General features: G+C 42.8%; 3 protein-coding genes across 6 annotated transcripts in view; 2 read left to right on the plus strand and 1 right to left on the minus strand.

The window, feature by feature from the left end:
- The window catches only part of st8sia5 (ST8 alpha-N-acetyl-neuraminide alpha-2,8-sialyltransferase 5), a 13628-nt gene extending 10758 nt beyond the window's left edge, over positions 1-2870 (minus strand). For all 4 annotated transcript variants that reach the window (XM_079288794.1, XM_079288793.1, XM_079288792.1 and 1 more), the window contains exon 1: positions 2226-2870. In XM_079288794.1, the coding sequence (XP_079144920.1) occupies positions 2226-2371 (146 nt within the window). In that variant the 5' untranslated portion in view covers positions 2372-2870. The remainder of the gene's footprint in view (positions 1-2225) is intronic.
- A 3481-nt stretch (positions 2871-6351) lies between these two features.
- Positions 6352-9101, plus strand: rpl37 (ribosomal protein L37). The gene is made up of 4 exons (XM_079289782.1): positions 6352-6405; positions 7159-7294; positions 7655-7739; positions 8991-9101. Exons 1-4 carry the CDS (start codon positions 6403-6405, stop codon positions 9058-9060), a joined length of 294 nt encoding a protein of 97 aa, XP_079145908.1. The 5' UTR covers positions 6352-6402; the 3' UTR covers positions 9061-9101.
- Positions 9102-11870: 2769 nt separating this feature from the next.
- Positions 11871-19243, plus strand: LOC306792535 (prostaglandin G/H synthase 1-like). The gene is made up of 11 exons (XM_079289743.1): positions 11871-12065; positions 12174-12257; positions 13976-14092; positions 15120-15260; positions 15345-15488; positions 16098-16279; positions 16495-16578; positions 16857-17103; positions 17434-17720; positions 18327-18474; positions 18588-19243. The coding sequence occupies exons 1-11, from the start codon at positions 12059-12061 to the stop codon at positions 18947-18949; spliced, it is 1803 nt and encodes a 600-aa protein (XP_079145869.1). The 5' UTR covers positions 11871-12058; the 3' UTR covers positions 18950-19243.
- Positions 19244-19893: the final 650 nt, after the last annotated feature.

Consider the following 19893-nt stretch of genomic DNA (forward strand, 5'->3'; position numbering starts at 1 on the left):
CCTGAACAGTCACGAGTACAGAAAAAGACTATTTCTAGTAAAGCCAACTATTTTGATAATATAATTGTTTATATGTCACTTTTCAAGCAAGAATTTGTTTATTTTTGGTTTTGAAGGGGAGTGTTTTAAGATATAAAATGATCTCCAGATTAACTGACAATGAAATCATTAGTTCCACTTGCAAAGCCACTCATTTTCTGGATGGTTACAACCAGCCTCGGGCCTTTGGTGCTCCTCTTTCTGAGAGTATTTTTAGACATCGCCCTCTTCAAGGCACAGAGAGTTGAAAGTTAATATGTCTTCATTTACAGAAGTGTGTCACTGGCGACGATCAATTAAAATAGGCTTCCCTCTTGAATCAGCAACTGCCATTTTACAATCTTACGTTCTCCGCTACTTCATCTTCATGCGAGTGAAGGCGGCGAGCGAGCTGATTCGTGTGACACCACAATGTGACTCCGTGGAAACTCGATGACCAGAGTTATCAAGTACAACACTGTTCATGACTTAGACTTGACCCTAATGGGCGACCTCACATATTGAGAGCAGAGCGCTCTACCTCATGTGCGATGGACGTATACACAAAGTGAGCTGGTGTAAGATTGATAAAACTGTTACTGTAAGCTTTCGCCCAATCTATGCATCCAAATGTCACCTCTGCTGCCGCTCTGGCCTCGACGCCTCTGGAAATTTGCAAAGATGTTTTTTTTAATAGAGTGCATAAAAAACACCTTGCCAGCATATTCTCATGCTTGGGCAGGAAAAGAGGTTGGGTGCGGTCGGACCCATGTGGACAAGGACTTCTGCTTGTTTACGCTTGAAAATATGTCATAAGATAACGTATCCCCCCCTCCCCCCCTTCTCTCTCTCTCTCTCTCTCTCTCTCTCTCTGCATCACACACACACACAGACAAACAGCACTCCCTCTCAGTCTCTCACTCTCGCCGTCTCCTTCCCCTCTCTCCCCCACTTGCACTGAGGTGTGTGTGCAGACAGACTGTAGCAAAATGGCTGCCGCTGCATGAGCCCACTGCTTTCTGTTGGGTGGCTTGTTCCCATCTCACTCCCAGAGGGACACAGGCGAAGGAAAGTGTGTGCGTGTGTGTGTGTGCGCGTGTGCGTGTGTGTCGGGTCTGAATTCATGCATCTCACCGCAGAGGTCGAGATGCCATGAATCCACATTAAGTGTCATCAGACCAGCCCAGCAGGGTGGCAGGGGAGGGGTTAGCAGCTGTGGGGAGCTTTCAGATTGAAGCGCATATATGTTTGCTTTGAAGGTAACATATATGTGCAAACATATCTGGAGGTGGGAATAAAGTTTTCAGATTGTTCCTTTTGGTTTGGAGTGAGATTTGGTGTTCTTTGTGGGATATTTTTTTTGTTTTAACCACCTAAAGATAAAACATCCCGGCTTCTCTGCATCTGCTCGTCTCGCACTGAAATTTGTCTCAGAATGTAATGAAAGGGGGCCTGCAATTTAGCGGATTAAATGCGGGTAGATGAGCACGAAAGAGGACCATCCATATCAGGGAGACAGGTACTGTTGCAGAGGTATGATAAAACATTGCTCTGCAGTGGCTGTGTGTGAGCTGGGTGCAATCTGGTGAAATGATTTATTTAACAGGGACCGATAAGAAATACACATCATCTTTATAGTGTCGAAAGCAGTAATCATCATCATCAGCTCCAATAGCTTTCAGTTGCATTGTGATAATCTGATGCCTCTGTAAGATGTCGGCTACGACCAGTCAAGAAGGCTGAAACAGAAAATAAAAATAAAGATCTTTGGGGAGAAAGAAAGGGAAAGCATTACCATACACAGCTGGAACACTGTGTATGGTATGCATGTGATGCTTCGCTTTCAGAAAATATCAAAAAAAGAAATCCAATGGAAGTTGTTTCTATGCCACTGGAAAATAAAATGGATGGTTAATTGCTATTGTTCTTTTCAGCCATGAAAGCTTGTTTTCCCCATGCGTCCCGACATAGTTCATCCAGACTACTCCCATTTATACTGAACAATGTATCATTTGTATCATTCATTATCTATTTTTCACCATTCAATCATTACCTGGGCAATACGTCTCACACAAAAAGGCTATGAATGCATGCTTGTTTTTAAAGCTGAATGAATACAGCGTGTATACAACTGTTGTTATAAACAGCAAGGCCGCTATAATTGCCTTTTGTTAAGGGACGACTAATCAATGACAATCGGCACTTACCTCTTAATGTAGTTCTTCCCATAGAGAATCTGCTGCAGCAGTGTGACGAGTCCAAATGCGCAAAGGAACATAAAACAAAGAGATCTATTGCCGAGTATATCTTTACCCGACGATGGGTCGGCGTATCCCATTCTTCGGCGCAGCATCCAGGGCTGAATGTGACACCCGGTTAGGTGTCTCTCTCCGCTGCATTCAGGACCAGGAGCGCAGGGGTCGTGTACCCGCTGGACAGGACATTGTCCCTCACCTTGCTGTGTTAATGCTCTCGCACCGCAGCATCATTGCTGTTGGATGATAAGCATCGCAATGAATCGCCAGTTGTGACCTCAATTGTAAATCATTAACAGCCCTGTGTCCACTTCTGACGAAATAATTCTTATATTTTCATATATTTTGGTGTAAAAACATTAAACGTCCCGCGGTGAATTGTTGATTTGTGTCGAATAGCATGCGCTGCGCTCCTCGTCTCGACGAGGTGCCGTCGCTCGGTCGGAATGCAAGCAATGCAGATTCTCCAAAATAACGCGCACAGACAGATTCTTTTCTCTAGAATAGATCTCGAAATGTTAAATCAGATCAAGCAACGGCATCGATCTTTTCTCTTTAGATTACTGATGCGAGCTGCGACAAAAAAAACACACACACATCCTCCATGCTTCATCTCAAAATCTGAGCAAAGCTGCGTGACTGAAATGTAAAAGAAGGAGGATGCGCCTTTCCTCAGCCTGGCAGCTGGGGGCGCGTCGCGCTTCATTCAGATGCTCCTCACTCAGCCAAAACCCAAGGTCATGGTCTCCTTTAAACGAATGCACCTGAGCTCTGAAAATAGCCCATTTAAATTCACCTGATTCACCTGACCTCCTTAGGCTGGTAAAAGTGTATCAGCACGTGCCCCTAAACCGTAGATTATCATCTAAAAATAACATCTCATTATGATTTCCTCAGAGCTGATGCTGTTGTAAAATCAATGCATGATGTGTTTTTTTTCCTAACTGGTTTCATGCCTCAGCATTATCCTTTATTCTTTATTCCTTTTATGCATTGCAGTTCATGTCAGACACAAGATATGCACTGCATTATTGTCTGTCTCAGTCTCTCACTGTTGTAGGTCTATGGGGGCAATTTAAAACCTGAACAGCAACATTTTGGCAAACTAAACAGATGCCCTGACAGCAGTACCTCCTCAGAGCCAAACTCCTGACAGAATATCAGTGGATCTTTATAGCGCAGTTGCTGGTGATTGTATTGACATTGATTTGTGTCCGCTTTGACAGCTGTTTGAATGCTGTCATCAAAGTCCACCTGGACAGTCATGGGCAGCATCACCAGCATCACCTTTACAAGCTGCAGAGCCGTAGGTGATTGTGTAATGAGAAATAGCTGATGAGCCATCAGGTCATAATATGGTGTCAGGCTCTTATACGCTTGAGATCTGGGGATTTTAGGAATAAATCTGCCCTGCATCCCAAGGCGTGCCCTGCAGTGGGCGTGTTTGTAAATCTACACTTTTACTGACTGACTTACACTTATTCTACACGAGCCTCACATTATCTTTGGAACATTTCTTTAACCCTTGTATGGTGTTCATTTTTTTGTTACTCAGCAGGTGTTGTGGGTCTGTTGGACCCGCTGTATTTTTGGGTTTTTAATTCAACACAATCAAACAATTTTATGTTAAAATACTCAACATATGTTTTCTTCATCCCAATTAGAAGCAATATAAACAGCAAATATGGTTAATATTTGCCCTTTAACTTTGTTATAACACATTTACGAATTAAAGTGCTACTCGTTTTTTGTTGTTGTTGATAAAATCAAGAAAATCAATTACAATCAAGATATGAGTGGACAAAATTCAACAAATTTACAAATGAAGCAAGGTTGTTCATAACTATTGACTTTTATTTTTTTGAATTTTATTGAATTTCATTAGTAATCAGGTCATTTTACATTGCACAACACACAGTTTACATTGAACACATTAAATACATTACATTCTTGAACACATTGCCTTTTCATACCAGCCTATACAACACATGAGTGGCAGAGTCTTGCACTTGATGCATGTATATTGCGTCTTTCTGTCCGTCTTGGGTCCACACACTTCGCAGCGTTTCTTTTTGTTGCTGCCGGCCGCAACCTAGAATGATGAAAAGATCATGAATTTTACTAAAACCTCTGTCTCGCAAGGTATGAGTGTCAAACATATACTGCAACAGCATCACTTACCTCAGGCTCTGCAGATGGTGGTTCTGTAGGTTGGGTGGATGGGGCACCAGCATTGTCCTCCTGAATCCTCCTCACGGTGGCTGCAGAGGCTGAGGTTCTCGGAACATGCTGTCTTCTCAGGATTTGTGGTTTCACCAGTGTCTTTCCAAGTTCCTCGAGAAAGAGGCGTCTCCTCTGGAGCTTCCCTCTGTTCCACTCTGGGTTCAATGCCATCCAGATGACAAAGGCGTTGTACGCCGAGATGTCCAGTATGTCAAAGAAAATCACCAGTGGCCAGCGTAGGATCCTCCTCTTGCAGCTGTAGGCAGACACCAGCTTGTCCATGTTGTCCACCCCTCCTTTTGTGGCATTGTAGTCCATGATTATCTCTGGTTTCTGATGCTCCAGGTCACAGATTCTTCCATCCCTGTGCAGTGTACTCATGAGTACCACATTCTTGGTTTTCTTTGGCAAATAGGATACCAGGGACGTGTCAGCCGTGTAGACACACTTGGACGAGTTGATAGGCCTGTTCTTTGAAGGCAGCAATTGAGGAGGGAGCTCAGACCTGTTTTTTCTCATCGTTCCCACCATGGTCAGCTTCCTCTTAGGAGCTCCTGTCCCAGCTTGTACGATGTAAAAAAATTGTGATGGAATGATTGGAATGTGATGTCCACTGTGTGTGTGTGCGCGCGCACGCACGCACGCACGCACACACACACACACACACTTACAGCAGGCCCAGAGGACAGACTGAAGGTACACAGGACCTACAATTTCCCAAACACCCTGTATGTAATATAAATGTGTAGGGGGGGGGGGGGGGGGGGGGGGGGGTGGTTACGGTGTGCGGTCGATGAAAATTTTGTCTGATATATGTTCTTCGCAGAAAATGAGCCAAGGCCAATAAGTCTGAGTTTGAAAAAATAATGAATCATATTATTTTTGTTTTGATGAAAAATGAAAACGGGTCCCACAGACCCGAACACCATACAAGGGTTAAGTAATCCACATCACTGAACCATCTATAAGTCAGATGAAAACACAAATAATGTAATTCCTAGTTTTAGCCATCCATGGGTTTATTTTCTACCACTTAACCTGGGTGAGCATAAAGGCTAAACAAAGAAACCCAGATATCCATCTCTCGCGACATGGCCCTCAGGACCTGCGGCACTCCCATGCCAGATTGCATATAGTCCCTCCAGCATGTTCTGGGTCTGCCCTAGAGCGCCGCCTAGTTGGACATGCACAGAATATCTCCAAAAGGAAGTGTGAAAAAAGTGAGCCCAGACACCCTGCAAAGGAATGCTCATTTCTGCCTTCACGGTTATTTTCTTTGTCACCCATTAGAGCTTAAATTGTCATCATGAGCTTGGAATATATCCATTGCTGGATTAACCAGCTATAGGCACTGGGTTAAATGAGCTGGCGAGGCCATAGACCCCCGCCGCTTCCTCCCCATCTATGCACTCCGTTATGATGATGACAACTTAACAAGCACAAGACATGAGAGGCAGCTAAAATCAACTTTACGTTAAATTATTTTGTCAAGCTCAATTATCTTCATTGAGCTTGACACCTTCATATTTCTCTACTGGAACACTGCCTGGTGTCCAGTTTGATAGGTTAATTAGTTTGTTGTAATTAGTTGTAAACCTTAGCTTGACCTTTATTATTGATCAACTACCTTTCAAAAATTTATTTTCTGCCACACAAACTACTAAATCCTCATAAATAAATCCCTGGCTGTTATAATGGCATTGGTTTATATTGTCAACATGCTGTATAAAATACGTAAAATACAGGCGTCGGCATTGAAATTAAATTAACTTTCCCTTTTGCTGAACATTTTAGCTAAATGCTACACGGGGTCACATTTCGGTGTTACACAGGAAGCAGCACGGATGTGATTTTATGCGCCGCAAATTCCTCTTCCGGTCTCTTTTCCCTTAGCCCCTGGACGAAAATGGTAAGTTGTAACGTTGGCGGACAGAAATCGCTTAACATCTGTGTAATGAGTCGTTTATCTGACGCGAATAGTTGGTTTTTCGATGTTGAATAAACATCGTAACCATTCGGGTGAAGTATTTTTTAGATGATGCTTCGTTTTAGTAAGGTTAACGCTGTTCCTGTTGCATCCATCCAGCGTTTATTTGCTACTCGTAGCATTGAGATTCAGGGTACAGAATGAGCCAAAGTTAGCCGGGAAAAGACGACATAACTTTGAACATCTTCGGTTATACCCGGCAAGCTACCACTGAAGAATTGTTTTTATCAGTCTTGTTAATGTAGCAAGCTAAATGGTTTAACTTACGAGCTTTCCCATAGCGGTTAGCATAACTGGCTAGCCGCTTCGTCCAGCACCGAATGTGCTTACAGAGTGTACACACTGTCAGCATGCAACTGTGGCTAACCTGCTAACTGTTGTATGCAGCTGAGGACAGGTATTTTGTCAAGAGGTTACCTTTTTGAAGGAGTCATATTAACTTGTATACACGTAGTTGTCCTAATACTAAGAATGTAATCTATATTGTATCCATCTTAAAGTGGTTTTGTTGCCTCTTGAGTCTTGTCGGTGATGTTTCTAAACACAAATGTCTGAACAAATGATTTCCTGTGATTTCATTCTTGTTACTGAGGCAAGACGGTCCGAGCTTTGACCTGAAGTGAATGAAGCATTTTGGGGAATTGTCTTTGACCTCCTAATGTTCTCTCTTCTCAGACCAAGGGAACATCCTCTTTCGGTAAGCGCCGGAACAAGACGCACACCTTGTGCCGTCGTTGTGGGTCCAAGGCCTACCACCTGCAGAAGTCCTCCTGTGGCAAGTGTGGCTACCCCGAGAAGCGCAAGAGAAAGTGTAAGTCACCTAATGACAAGACTACCATTTTACTCAAAACATTGTAGGCAAGTGTGCTGTTGGCTTTACAATGGGACGGTAAACATGCAGGGTTAATCGATGCAAATCCAACATCAAGTGGTGGTTGTTTCCTCTTGAGTCTTGTCAGTGATGTTTCTAAACACAAATGTCTGAACAAATGATTTCCTGTGATTTCATTCTTGTTACTGAGACAAGACGGTCAGAGCTCATAATACTGCTCAAGCCATTGAGCAGTATTATTGTCGGGTATATTGTGCAGACATCAGTGGAATCACTTCACGGTGTGTTGGTACATTCTCCAGCTTTTCCTTGATGCATACTGATGTTTATTTTTTGCAGACAACTGGAGCGCTAAGGCCAAGAGGAGGAACACCACTGGAACCGGCCGGCTGAGACACCTGAAGGTTGTCTACCGCAGATTCAGGTGAGACCTTTAGACGGGATGCACACAGAGCGGAACATCAGGGGTTACTGGATGTGTTGCTAGTTGTGTGATTCTGCTATGAAAATGCTTTTGCGTATCTGCAATATATAAATGTTGATGTTGAAATAGTGTTAACCCAAAGGCCGCAGTGAAAATGTGTTCGCTTTAAATCACCCCTGAAACCGTTAAGAAGTGATAAACACTCGTTAAAGATTTTTGATTTACAAACATTGGATCTGCTATCGAGACATGTTGATAAATTCCCAACATGTAACGTAAGCAAAGATTCCTGCATCTTACATTTAACTGCCAAGAGGAAGCTGATATCAGCACACTGACCTATTCAGATGTTTGAATTGATTTCAGGTTGTGAAATGATTTAAAAAAACGTTAAACGGGCATTGCATTCAAATGTGGCGTGTCAAACAAACCCGGGTATACACAATTTTAAACGTATAAACTTGAAGCTGTGAACTAAATATGTGTGCTAACATGGCCTATAACGAGACTTTCACTTCCACTCAGGGGATCTGGAGCTTTATTGAGAACACATTTTTATATATATATATATATATTCAATTTCAAGACTTTTTGACGCTGCTTACCAATGATGGTGAAAAATAAATGTCTGAACAAATGATTTCAATATGATATCAGTGTTTTCTCTGAGGTAAGCTTCATTAAGAGATCAGGGACATGAGAATAAATCGTTACGATCGTCACTATTATTCCATCGTGCCACATGAATGTTCAGGGTCCTGGTGTTGTGTAAGCTTGTTAACTGACTTGAGTCTTTATTGTTATCGGATACAGCTGTGTCAAAGGGTGTGGGTTTGGTTAAAATAAAGGCCCATTTAATGAGATTAGTTGACACAGCTCCATAAACCTGAATTCATCCTGGCTGTTTGGTGACTCATTTCTTTTAAGAAATGGCACTGAAGTGCCTTTTATTTTTTTGGCATACCAAAAGCGATAGCCTGCTTACCGCCCGTGCCATTTGTGCCACAGACTGTTTATTCTGCTGTTTTTAAACAAAGTCAAGGAGAATTAAATATTTATGCTGTAGAATGAATAGTCTCTACAGCTGTGGTTATTCTAGCTGGGTGGTAAACTGTGGGGCATGAAGCATTTTAGCACATTGTTGAGGAATATTAAATATAGTGACTTGTGACGCCAAGTTGTATTACTCTACTTAAATTGCAATTTTCTGCATCGACCTCACTTTTCTTTTTTATTTGTTCTGTTTCCCAGGAATGGTTTCAGGGAAGGCACCACCCCCAAACCCAGACGCGCTGCAGTGGCCGCCTCCAGCTCATCCTAAAATACACATTTTTTGTTGAATAAATGTGACGTTAAACAGGAGTTTCAGTCTCGTCTCGATCTTTAATCGTCTCTCCAGTGAAAGCAAAAGACCGGCCATGCGTGATTGCAACAGATGAAATAGACACGCGGTTCGTTCGTGCAAATCTCTAGTAAAAGTTTAAAAAACTTCTTCTTTTTTTTTGTCAAACCGAAAGATAAACCTGAAATAAATGGTGTTTACAGAAATGTGATCTGTTGTTTTAATGTTGGAAGTTTTGTAGTGAGATCAGTGGGTTTGAACAAATCTGCAAAATGATTATGTGCATGAGAGACTTTTTTCATTCATTGACTCATTTAGTTCAAAATAATATAAACCTGCTGAAAAGTCTGCACACAAAGACTTCAGGAGTGAAATGAGAAGTTTACCTATGAATACTCAATCAAGACTGAATTATTTAGATTCAATCAAAAGTAAAAATCAAAATGATTGCGTCCTTAATGCATAGTGGTTAAATAGCTCAACGGCGTGTAGGAAATGTTAGTAAGCGTCACATTTCATGCACAATTTGCAAAGGCCTCACTGAAACGATACCTTTCAGACAAACTGAATTCACTGATCCTTTTTTTTTTTTGCAGCAAATGGTCCTGTTTCCACTGCTACTGTGAACTCCTCCAGCTGAGAAACATCATTTGCACTCTAGTTTGTGGTGATGTGACACAAATGTGGAAAGCCAAATTATTCACCCGAGTGCTGAATGCAAACAGTTTCAGTACCGGATTTAAAAACTAACATCTTATTCCCATGCTGGAGCTCGAGTTAGCCAGTCATTTATTGAGAGCAGTATCGTCTAAATAGCAGTTCATCAACCCAGGAGCTCTTCTAGATAAAACCGTATCAAGACCCAGAGGGCTTCCTCACTACTATGGCTACAGACTGTGGGAACAAGTCTAAATCAGGGAGGCCCTGCAACATACAGATACTTACACGGGGCCTCGGGTGAAATGTTTTCTAAGCTGCCCAGAACTTCTAGCAGCGTCCCTCTTTGCCTCCGTCACTTAGTAAAAGTGCAGCTGGAAGATAAAGTGCAATCTGCAGCTTCCAAACATCTTCAGCAACAAAACAAGTCTAAATATTTAGCCGGAGCCAAACAACACTGGGATTTCTCAGATGACGACTGGAAGGAAGGCCGTTTACAAATGAGTCAAAGGTTTGTGTTTCATGGCTGCAGCTGGACAACATCGGAGACCACCGTGGTGAAGAAAACCAGCGGCCAAATGTGGTGGAAAAGTTTGAGATATCCCCCTCCTGAGATTTCACATCGCAGGTAACAATAAAGCCGAGTTTGCACCGAACTGAACGAGTATATTATGCCGTCAAGGAATTCCAGAGCTGTGTTTTTTTTATAATGATTCCCAGAACTTGCCTCCACTCTATCAACAAATGTCTCTTCTTTTAATCTGTTGGTGGATCTGACAAGTCCAACAATATCTGCAACCTCACGCTGCAGAGTGAGAGTATGGCTTCAATCACAGATACGCCTGCAAGCATTTCACAGCAGCAGTGTTTCTCAACATAACTGCTGAGTACTGCCACTGTGTTTCTCCTCTGCGCTGCCAAAATACTCTCCACCTCTTCTGCCAGTTTCACTACAGCTTATCTGTATTTTTTTTTAATCACCAGTTTTATAGATTGAGCACATCTTTGCACACATTCTTTGCCATATTTTGATGTGCACACTTTATGAATATTGACTTTTTATGTTCAGGGGAAATGTGTTTGCAGTATAGCAGTGTTCCCACCACTATAACTTTGTAGGAAAAGCATTAAAACAGCAATAAAACCGTAGAATAGTACAGATACCTAAATAATGCAGAATCAGACTGCCGTGTTTCCAGAACAAACCTTGTTGAACAAGTGTTTATTAAAGAAAACTGCAACTCCGGTCTCATACCTAACATGCTCTACATTCAATTAAAGGTTATCTAATCATACTCCTCTCTGGGCACACAGCCTCTTCCTACACTCCGGGGGTCAGAGGTGAGATCATCCATTACATCCACACAGTCCTGACACATCTCCTCTACTTTGGCCTTGTGACCTGTGCTGGTGCTGTTTCTCCTCCTCTGTAAAAGTCAGTGTCTTCAGTGTGAGTGATACATGCCACGTGAACGCTAGAGCCAGAACGTGCAACTCAGCGGTTCGACAAATTACACCAATGAGACAAAAACACAGACTGTGGTCCTTTTTGTCGAGGAATATCCGGTCGACTTTATTTTTTCCAATTTCGCTACTTCCTGCACCTCCCATGTAATGTGCTTTTTTTCTGTCATGTGAAGTCCATTGTATTGAATATTTTTGGATGCAACGCATTCTATAGATGAAGTTGTCAAAGCATATGGTCCTCTTTACTAATGCAGAGCTTTGCTGCGATAGCACAGGTGTCACTATTAACGTTAACATGCCAGTGAGCCAGCACTGACACTGAAGCAGTAATTCAGCCAAGTTTCATCTTCAATTAATTACACCTTTTCACATGTTTTTCTCACGGTGACATGTCGAAATGTGTTCCATGAAGCTGAACAGCAAGTCTATTGTGTGTGCTGTGAACCAAAAAGGAGAAAACCCCTTTGCTTCAGTGTAGGCCAATATCCTCCAACATGAATATGTCTTGTGAAAATGATTCATTTCACTGTGCTAGCATGAGGGGAGGAAACATGGTGGTGGTGGTGGTGGGGGGGTCTTTGTGCAGCAGGGGGCGATAAGGAAGCGAGAACGCGCACTCGACTGGAGCCTCCGTCTCACTTTTCACTCTTCCTCGGGACGGCAGGTAGAGGCGCAGTGCGGCGGGGCTGCAGCACTCACAGACAGGACTTAACCTGTTGGACCGCTGGTCCTGGCCTGCTGCTCTCAGACTCCCACGCGCCGTCGGTCTCTCCTCCTTTTCCTGGATTGTTACACTTTTCTTGAAGTTTTTAGGAGTTTTGACGTGAAATGTTCCTGAACTGAGGCCGCTGTAATGAGGTGTAAGTATGTCTGGCCGTCCGTTGCTCGTGCTACTACTGCTGCTGTTTTTTTTTCTTGCATCTCTGTTACTGAACAGAAAAAAAAATAATTCAAAACTGTTGTTGAAGCCTCTCTCCTAGGATCAGTGTGTGCTCTGCTCTTGCTGTTGCGGGAGCCTGCATGCCGGGGTGATGAGGTTACCTCAGACACAGGTAGGTGAGAGGTCAATGTTCTTGGGTGTTTTTTAAATGTTTTTACTACACTGTAATATGTAATATGTTAGTCTGAGTATTTGCTGCTCTAATTGCTGCCACAGGTCATTTGCAGGAAACGCATGTTCAATAGAGTGTTTTCTTTCTCCCTGTGGTTTTAATAGTTCATATTTTTAACTTAATTTAAGAATTATGCATCTGCTTATGCCTTTTCAGTCATATTGTGTATATATAGGCTTTATTTATTGTAATGTGTGTGAGTGTTGAAGACAACATTACTATTACTACGTATCAGGTCTTCCTCGGAACACTGTGGTTAAGCTGACATTCCGCTCACCCCGATAACAAAGGCAGGCCCTGACAAGCCCGTCCCTGGTACAGTAACGCGATTCATCAGCTCGAGAGGACCACTGCCAGAAAAATATTATCTTTTTTTAACACCTTATTTTCCTTCTCATGTTGATTATAAGGAAAGAGAAGCATTGGGAGGTCTATTTTCCACTTAATGGTAGAATTTCTTGTGAAAAAAGATGAATGATATTGGATGCACGTATTCCGAGCAGTGAAGCTCCCGGACAGACTTTTTCTGCCTGACCTGTGGCCAAACATGTAGAGGCAACGCCCACCGTTAGACACACAATATACCATCCTGCCCTCAGGCCAACGTGATCTGCTCTCACACATCTCACCACCTCTTTCCTTTCATGCGATTTCTGCCTTTTCAATACGGCTGTATCATTCCTCGAGTTTCTTCTTTGCATGTGAGATGTCAACTGTTGTGACAAATGAAATCAGATAGTGTCCATGTAGTTTACATAGCCGTCGGATGAGGTTGCTGATCTGTAGGTTTCACTGTTAGGAGACAGAGGACAGGGAGAGCGTGAGCGGCGAGAGAGACATGTTTTTGCATGTGCAAAGATTTGCCGCTGATTAAAATGATCTGCAGTAAGGTTGCTGGGGTTTTTTTTTTGTCCGGGAAGCTTTCCCTTAACCAGGACGTTTGATCAATTATTACGCAGTTCACGTATCTGTAATGCTACGCCCTGAACTATTTCTATGAATGTAGGAATCCGTGCATACATTTTAGGATGAAGAAATGTGTGTTATCCGCCAGCATGTGGGATTTAATGTCTCACATCTTTGTCAAAATGTCTGTTAGACAGCACCCTCCCCTCCTCCCCTGTTTCTGTGCTTAAGAACAAAAGGCCTTTATTTAGGAATTCTGCTGATGATCAACAACTGCAATTACAGTTAATACAACCCACTAAAGAGAACTAGTCTATGAACTTTGTCTCTTTCCCTAAGATGTTTACCAAATTTGTATTCCTGGGAGAGTTCGGGTCTTATCTCACCTCTTTGCAGCTGAACTACATGTCTCTCATGACTTTCTTTTTGTGAATCAGTCTTCATGCAAGATACTGAGCATGTATTCCTGGAAAGTACTGCACTGGGAGCAGGAATGACATAGAATTACATCACTTTAATGCCAGATGTTTGAAATGAATAAAAGTCTCAATCTGAGACTTCCTGTCCGGCCAAAAGACAGCTGTTTTTAGAGGTGATGCTCCAAGTCTGTGCTAAGACAGATGTTTTGTGTAGGAGCAAGTCAATATCTGACCTCACAATGTCGCCGTCTCATTCATGATCTGCCTGCCCGAGTTTATGTAAGTATTTGTCAGTCTTTGACATGAGTTCTTCTTCGTGCTTTTTCCCCACAGTGAACCCATGCTGTTATTTCCCCTGTCAGCACTGGGGTGTGTGTGTAAATTATGGCGAGGACAAGTATGAGTGTGACTGCACTCGTACCGGCTACAGCGGAGAAAACTGCACTGTCCGTGAGTCGTGCCCTTATCCTCTGTTTTTATTGCATTTTTGTTTCAGGAATTTGAAATATTCTGTTATTCCTTTGTACACAAGACGGATAGGATTAGATGCCAGGCCGACGGAAACGGCTGTTTCATTTAGTTGAGTTCAAATTTGAGTTTAATTTAGTTCACAGAGTGGAACTTAGCCCCCTGGCTCACAGAGTTTGGATATCTTGTCCAGACCCAAATATTTGGAAACGGGAGCAACTGCCAGAACGAGACCAGCTGGATCAGAGCTGTTTCTGCTGATCTCTTCACCAGACCATATCTATGCATCCATCGACTATCTCTTCCGCTCTGCTTCACCTGAACAAGAAACCCTCACACACTAGTCCTTAATCAGATGTGCTGTTTTTCGGTTTTGGACAGTTTTGCAGTTATGTCACGCTCACAACAGGGAAGTTAGAGTGGGAGCAGAAGGACGGAAAAGAAAAGGAATGTGGAACAGGAAAGGGGGGAATGGGATTGAAACACTTTTTGTTTCAGCTTCAGGATTTTAGAAATATTAATCTTAAACGACAGTCGACGACTAGTTGGTGTACATAGTGGAGCATGTAGCAGCGACGCTATTTCACTGTGTTGTTATTGGACTTACATGCGTCAGGTGGTCAGGTGTTGTGGTTTAATGGAGCGTCATCTAGAAGAACATGTTCAGTTTAATTAGCTCAAACCATTGACACTTTTGGGGCCCCGGGACCGTTGCCCCCCCCCCTTTGCCTGGTTGGTAATCCCGCCTGACCAAACGATGCTAAAACTCCGAGCCTGATAATTAGACTGAATTGCCAATTTAGTTTCACTTCATTCTCTGAGTCGCCGAGCAATTCACCGGGCTATAACACCAAGACCTGTCTTGGTGAGCATCCTCTTGGACTGTGATTTATTGACTTTGACATGCTGAGGGATTTTTTTTTCCACTCTGAAATCCTCGCTGCCCTAACGTTCTGTAAAAAATATTTTAGTCAAGCAAAGTTTCCTTTAAACTGTCCTCCCACCACAGCGGAGCTCTGGACCAGAGTGCGTCAGTTCTTCAAGCCCAGTCCAGAAGTGCTGCATTACATTCTCACCCACTTTAGCTGGCTCTGGGACATCATCAACTCCACCTTCCTACGGGACGTCGTCATGCGGCTGGTTCTAACAGGTCAGCTCTTCATTCAGTCAATGAAATTCATTCAGAGTTGTCACATATTCAAAGTGTCTAATACCTTTGTTATTTATTTAACAGTGAGGTCTAACTTAATACCTAGCCCTCCAACCTACAACTCCAAGTATGGCTACCTCAGCTGGGAATCCTACTATAATCTGAGCTACTACACTCGCATTCTGCCCCCAGTGCCGAAGAACTGCCCTACACCTCTGGGGGTCAAAGGTTAGCCACTCATTTATGTTTTATCTAGGTATCGCTAAAAGTATGGTTTCGCTATCTGTACCGAACCCAAGTATTGTATTGGCACTAGTACCAAAAATAGTTCAATACTACCCGGGCCTATGATACGTTCATGTAACATGATGATAATAGCAGGTATTATAAGGTAGTTTCAACTTAAACAGTGTAATAGTTCACTCCGTATTTTATAAGATGATCTCATGTTTCAGATAAAAAATGATTTAAAATAATTATTTCTAAAAATGTAGTTCAGTAAAAGTAGCATGAAATAGAAATACTCATGTAAACTGCAAGTCGCTTCAATGAAGCGCAGTACTTGAGTACATTTAGTTACTTTCCACCACTGCATCATTTTGATGTCATATTTTGTAACGAGGTGCAAATGTGTGACAGCACCAACAGTGTCTAATGCAGAACAGGTATTTTGCTCCTCACAGCGACATGCGTGCTGGTTATAGACCTTGGCTCTTTCAGAAGGGGCAGTGTGATGCGTGAGCTGTATCAGCACTGTTTTCAGTATTTCAGTGTTATGGCTGGAAGCGCGGCGTATCTGTGTACAGGGAAGTATGACGCCGTAGTGGTTCTGTTTAGGCAACGCCGGGCTGCCTGACCCTGAGCTGCTGGTTGAGAGGCTGCTGAAGAGAAGGACGTTCAGACCCGACCCTCAGGGCTCCAACCTCCTGTTCGCCTTCTTCGCACAGCACTTCACCCACCAGTTCTTCAAGACCTACAACCGCATGGGTGTGGGCTTCACCAAGGCTCAAGCGCACGGGGTTAGTCCATTCACAGATGTTTGTCCGTTTTAGTGTCTGTTGGTTTGGGTAGAAAGAAAAAAAACTCACAGAATTTGGCTTCAATGAGACTTTGTCTTTGTAGCTCAACAGCTTTGCATGTATGCTGTGAATAAATTAACGCCTTTTGTTTATTTCCTTGTATGCTCTTCACTTTCCTTTTTTTTTTTTTTGGTCTCATCACGTGTTACATCCAGGTGGATGCTGGGCACGTTTACGGAGACAACCTGCAGCGTCAGCTTCGGCTCAGACTTCACAAAGATGGAAAACTCAAGTATCAGGTGAAACAATCAAAACTGGGAAAAGAGAAATGTTGACATGTTGCTCAAGATTAAAACAAATACTTTCCATTCAAAGGGCAGAGTGAAACAACCACTCACTACCAGCACTGTTGATGTCTTATCCTTTCATTTCATCTGCTGGTGTTGCCTAAAATGGGAATATACTAAGCAAGCTTTTTAACATGTTGCTGCAGGAACATGGACTGCACTGAACTGTCAGAGAATGTGGAGATGGTTGGGAAAGACGTTCATTTTTTATTTATTTTTTATTTTTTTAGTTAGTTGACGGCGAGATGTACCCTCCCTCTGTAGTGGATGCACCCGTTAAGATGAGCTACCCCCCTGGGATCCCTCCTGGGACTCAGATGGCTATTGGTCAGGAAGTGTTTGGACTCCTCCCGGGTTTGGGAATGTTCGCCACGCTCTGGCTCAGGGAGCATAACCGAGTATGTGACATCCTGAAGGCGGAGCATCCCACCTGGGATGATGAGCAGCTGTTCCAGACCACACGCTTTATCATCATTGGTGAGCTGGACAGAATTTTGACGGAGTAGTTTTAGACATTTTGGGGAATACCTTGAACTAATCCTATTCCTTAACTTTTTCTTGAATGCGTTTATCATTTTTTAAACTCATTTTCACTCATCATTTTAACTTTTTTTATTATGTTTGTCCAGTGCTGGTGTACTTTTCAGTGACAGTGCATGGCAGCAACCCCTATATAAACTCATGAATCAACCTTTTATTGGAGTCGGCTTTGTTGAACGTGTTCCATCACATCCTTACTCAGTATCTGGTAGGTGGTTTCATTTTAATCTGTCTGCCCTCTTTGTGTCTCTGCACATTTCCCTTCAGGTGAGACAATAAAAATAGTGATAGAGGAGTATGTGCAGCACCTCAGTGGATACAGGCTGCAGTTGAAGTTTGATCCCACTCTGCTGTTTAACTCCAACTTCCAGTACGGGAACCGTATCGCTCTGGAGTTCAGCCAGCTCTACCACTGGCACCCCTTGATGCCCGACAGCTTCCTTATTGACGGGGATGAGCTGTCGTACAAGCAGTTCCTCTTCAACAATTCCGTTCTCACACACTACGGCATTGAGAAGCTGGTGGATTCCTTCTCTCGGCAAGTTGCTGGCCAGGTAACAAACTACACAATGTAACATCTAAATTATGCAGCAATAAAAAACATTTTCTTTAGCGTGTAGTTGATTGGAAGCGCCGATACTTATAACTAGCTCTTACTTAGTTAGAACTGTGGGATATAATCTGCAGTATTGCCAGCTTCAGATATCCATAAAGTATTTTTTGGCAGTCACACATTCTATTTTGTTGGATTTGTATCCTGTTTGCCATAAAAGTTGAGTACTGGGGGGGCTTGGCTAATGTGTTGACACAGTTGTTTGACCCACTGAGGTTGGTCGGGATTGTTACAGTTATACAAACACTTTATGTTGGCCTGAACCCAAAGTACACCTTTTAAAAAAGAGGGAAGACGTGCAATAACAGACGTAGCTACAAAAAGGGTTTATGTGCTGAAGAGAAACGAATGTTGATCATGATTATTTAATTCCACTTTTCACATGGATCATTACTCTTACTAGCCTACATTAGCAGACACTTTTGATATTTAATCGCAGGTAATACAACCCAGACAAATCCATACAAAGCACATGCATACAGTATTTGGTGTATTGTCGTGTTTTTTTTTACATAAGATACTGCATTCTTAAACCTTTGTCCTACAGGTTGGCGGTGGCTTTAACACCAATGCTGTGGTGGCCAAAGTGGCTGTGGTGACCATTAAGGAGTCCCGCCAACTCCGCATACAGCCCTTCAACGAGTACAGGAAGCGCTTCAACCTCCAGCCGTACACATCGTTCAGACAATTCGCTGGTAAGGAATACACATTCTCAACCCCATGGCCGCAAAGTTCTAGATTAGTCCCTGATGCATTGTAGTGTGGACCGCTTTATTAACCGTGCGATACTTGTGATTACCATTTGCAGATAACGAGGAGATAGCCCGCCAGCTTGAAGAATTCTACGGGGATATTGATGCTCTTGAGTTTTATCCCGGCATGCTGTTGGAGAGAACGCGTCAGGGGGCCATTTTTGGAGAGAGCATGGTGGAGATGGGTGCCCCCTTCTCCCTTAAAGGCCTCCTGGGAAACCCTATTTGTTCTCCAGTTTACTGGAAGCCCAGCACGTTTGGAGGCAAAGTCGGCTTTGACATCGTGAACTCTGCCACACTGAAGAAGCTGGTCTGTCTGAACACCAGGACGTGTCCTTATGTGGGGTTCAGAGTACCAAGAGAGGAGCAATCAAAAAGAGGGAATGATGACGGTAAAATAAGGACTGATGAGCTATGACTCTTTGCACCAGAAGGTTATGGTTTAAGATCCATATGTTAAGCTAAAAGAGGCTGTTGCTGCTGCAAAAAAAGATGTTTGTGTAGAGAACGTGCAGTAGTGGTTGTTTGAATGTGACTGGAGAATCATACAGGACTCAGAGCTCAGTATGAGAACTCGCCACACATGAGCAAATCAATATTAACATATCATTTTTGTTAAATGCTTTGTGCCTGAATACCATCATGTTCACACTGTCCAGTAATGAAAGTATGTGTCGTCTGTGGATTTATTTAAAGAGTAATGATCCATTGAAATAAAACTATAGACGCAAATGTGGATCACTGTCCATTTATTTAAATTTGCAGCGATTCAAATGTTGTGTTTCTTTACTACACATTGTTCTGTGGCTCTCATTCGTCACGTTTCCCACTTTCATGTCTAACTTACTGCTTCTTGTAAATCCTGTTTGCTTTGGCTTGAAGTTGAATAATGACGGGAACACAATACAGATAATAGCGGGATCTATGTTTTATCAATAAACAAGATGCACAGCAATGTTTAAAACACATAAAAACCTTTTGGCTTTAAATATTTAACAAAATTAGGATTCATATGAGATTATTCGATTCCGACGAAACAGAAAATCTACAAAGAGCAATTTTGGTGAGCCTCCCAGCAGTGGTCGTAGTAGTAGAGTAGTGGTACTATCCGTCATATGTCATAGTCATAACGCCCTCTTGTGGCGAAGCTGAGAACTGCATGAAAACAATTCCAGCATCTTCCTGCATTCCCTACGTCAGTGCACGGAACCCGGATGAACCGTGGTACCGTGTTGCCTTTACGCGCTCTCTGTAAAGTCCAATATTGCAGGACGGTTACTTCAGAATATGACCCTATCACACTCCATACTTCAAAATACAGATTTAGATGACAATAACGCCAGAATTGAACCTGCAGCTCAG

The sequence above is a fragment of the Melanostigma gelatinosum genome (genome assembly GCF_949748355.1).
Source record: "Melanostigma gelatinosum genome assembly, chromosome: 18".
Taxonomy (NCBI): Eukaryota; Metazoa; Chordata; class Actinopteri; order Perciformes; family Zoarcidae; genus Melanostigma; species Melanostigma gelatinosum.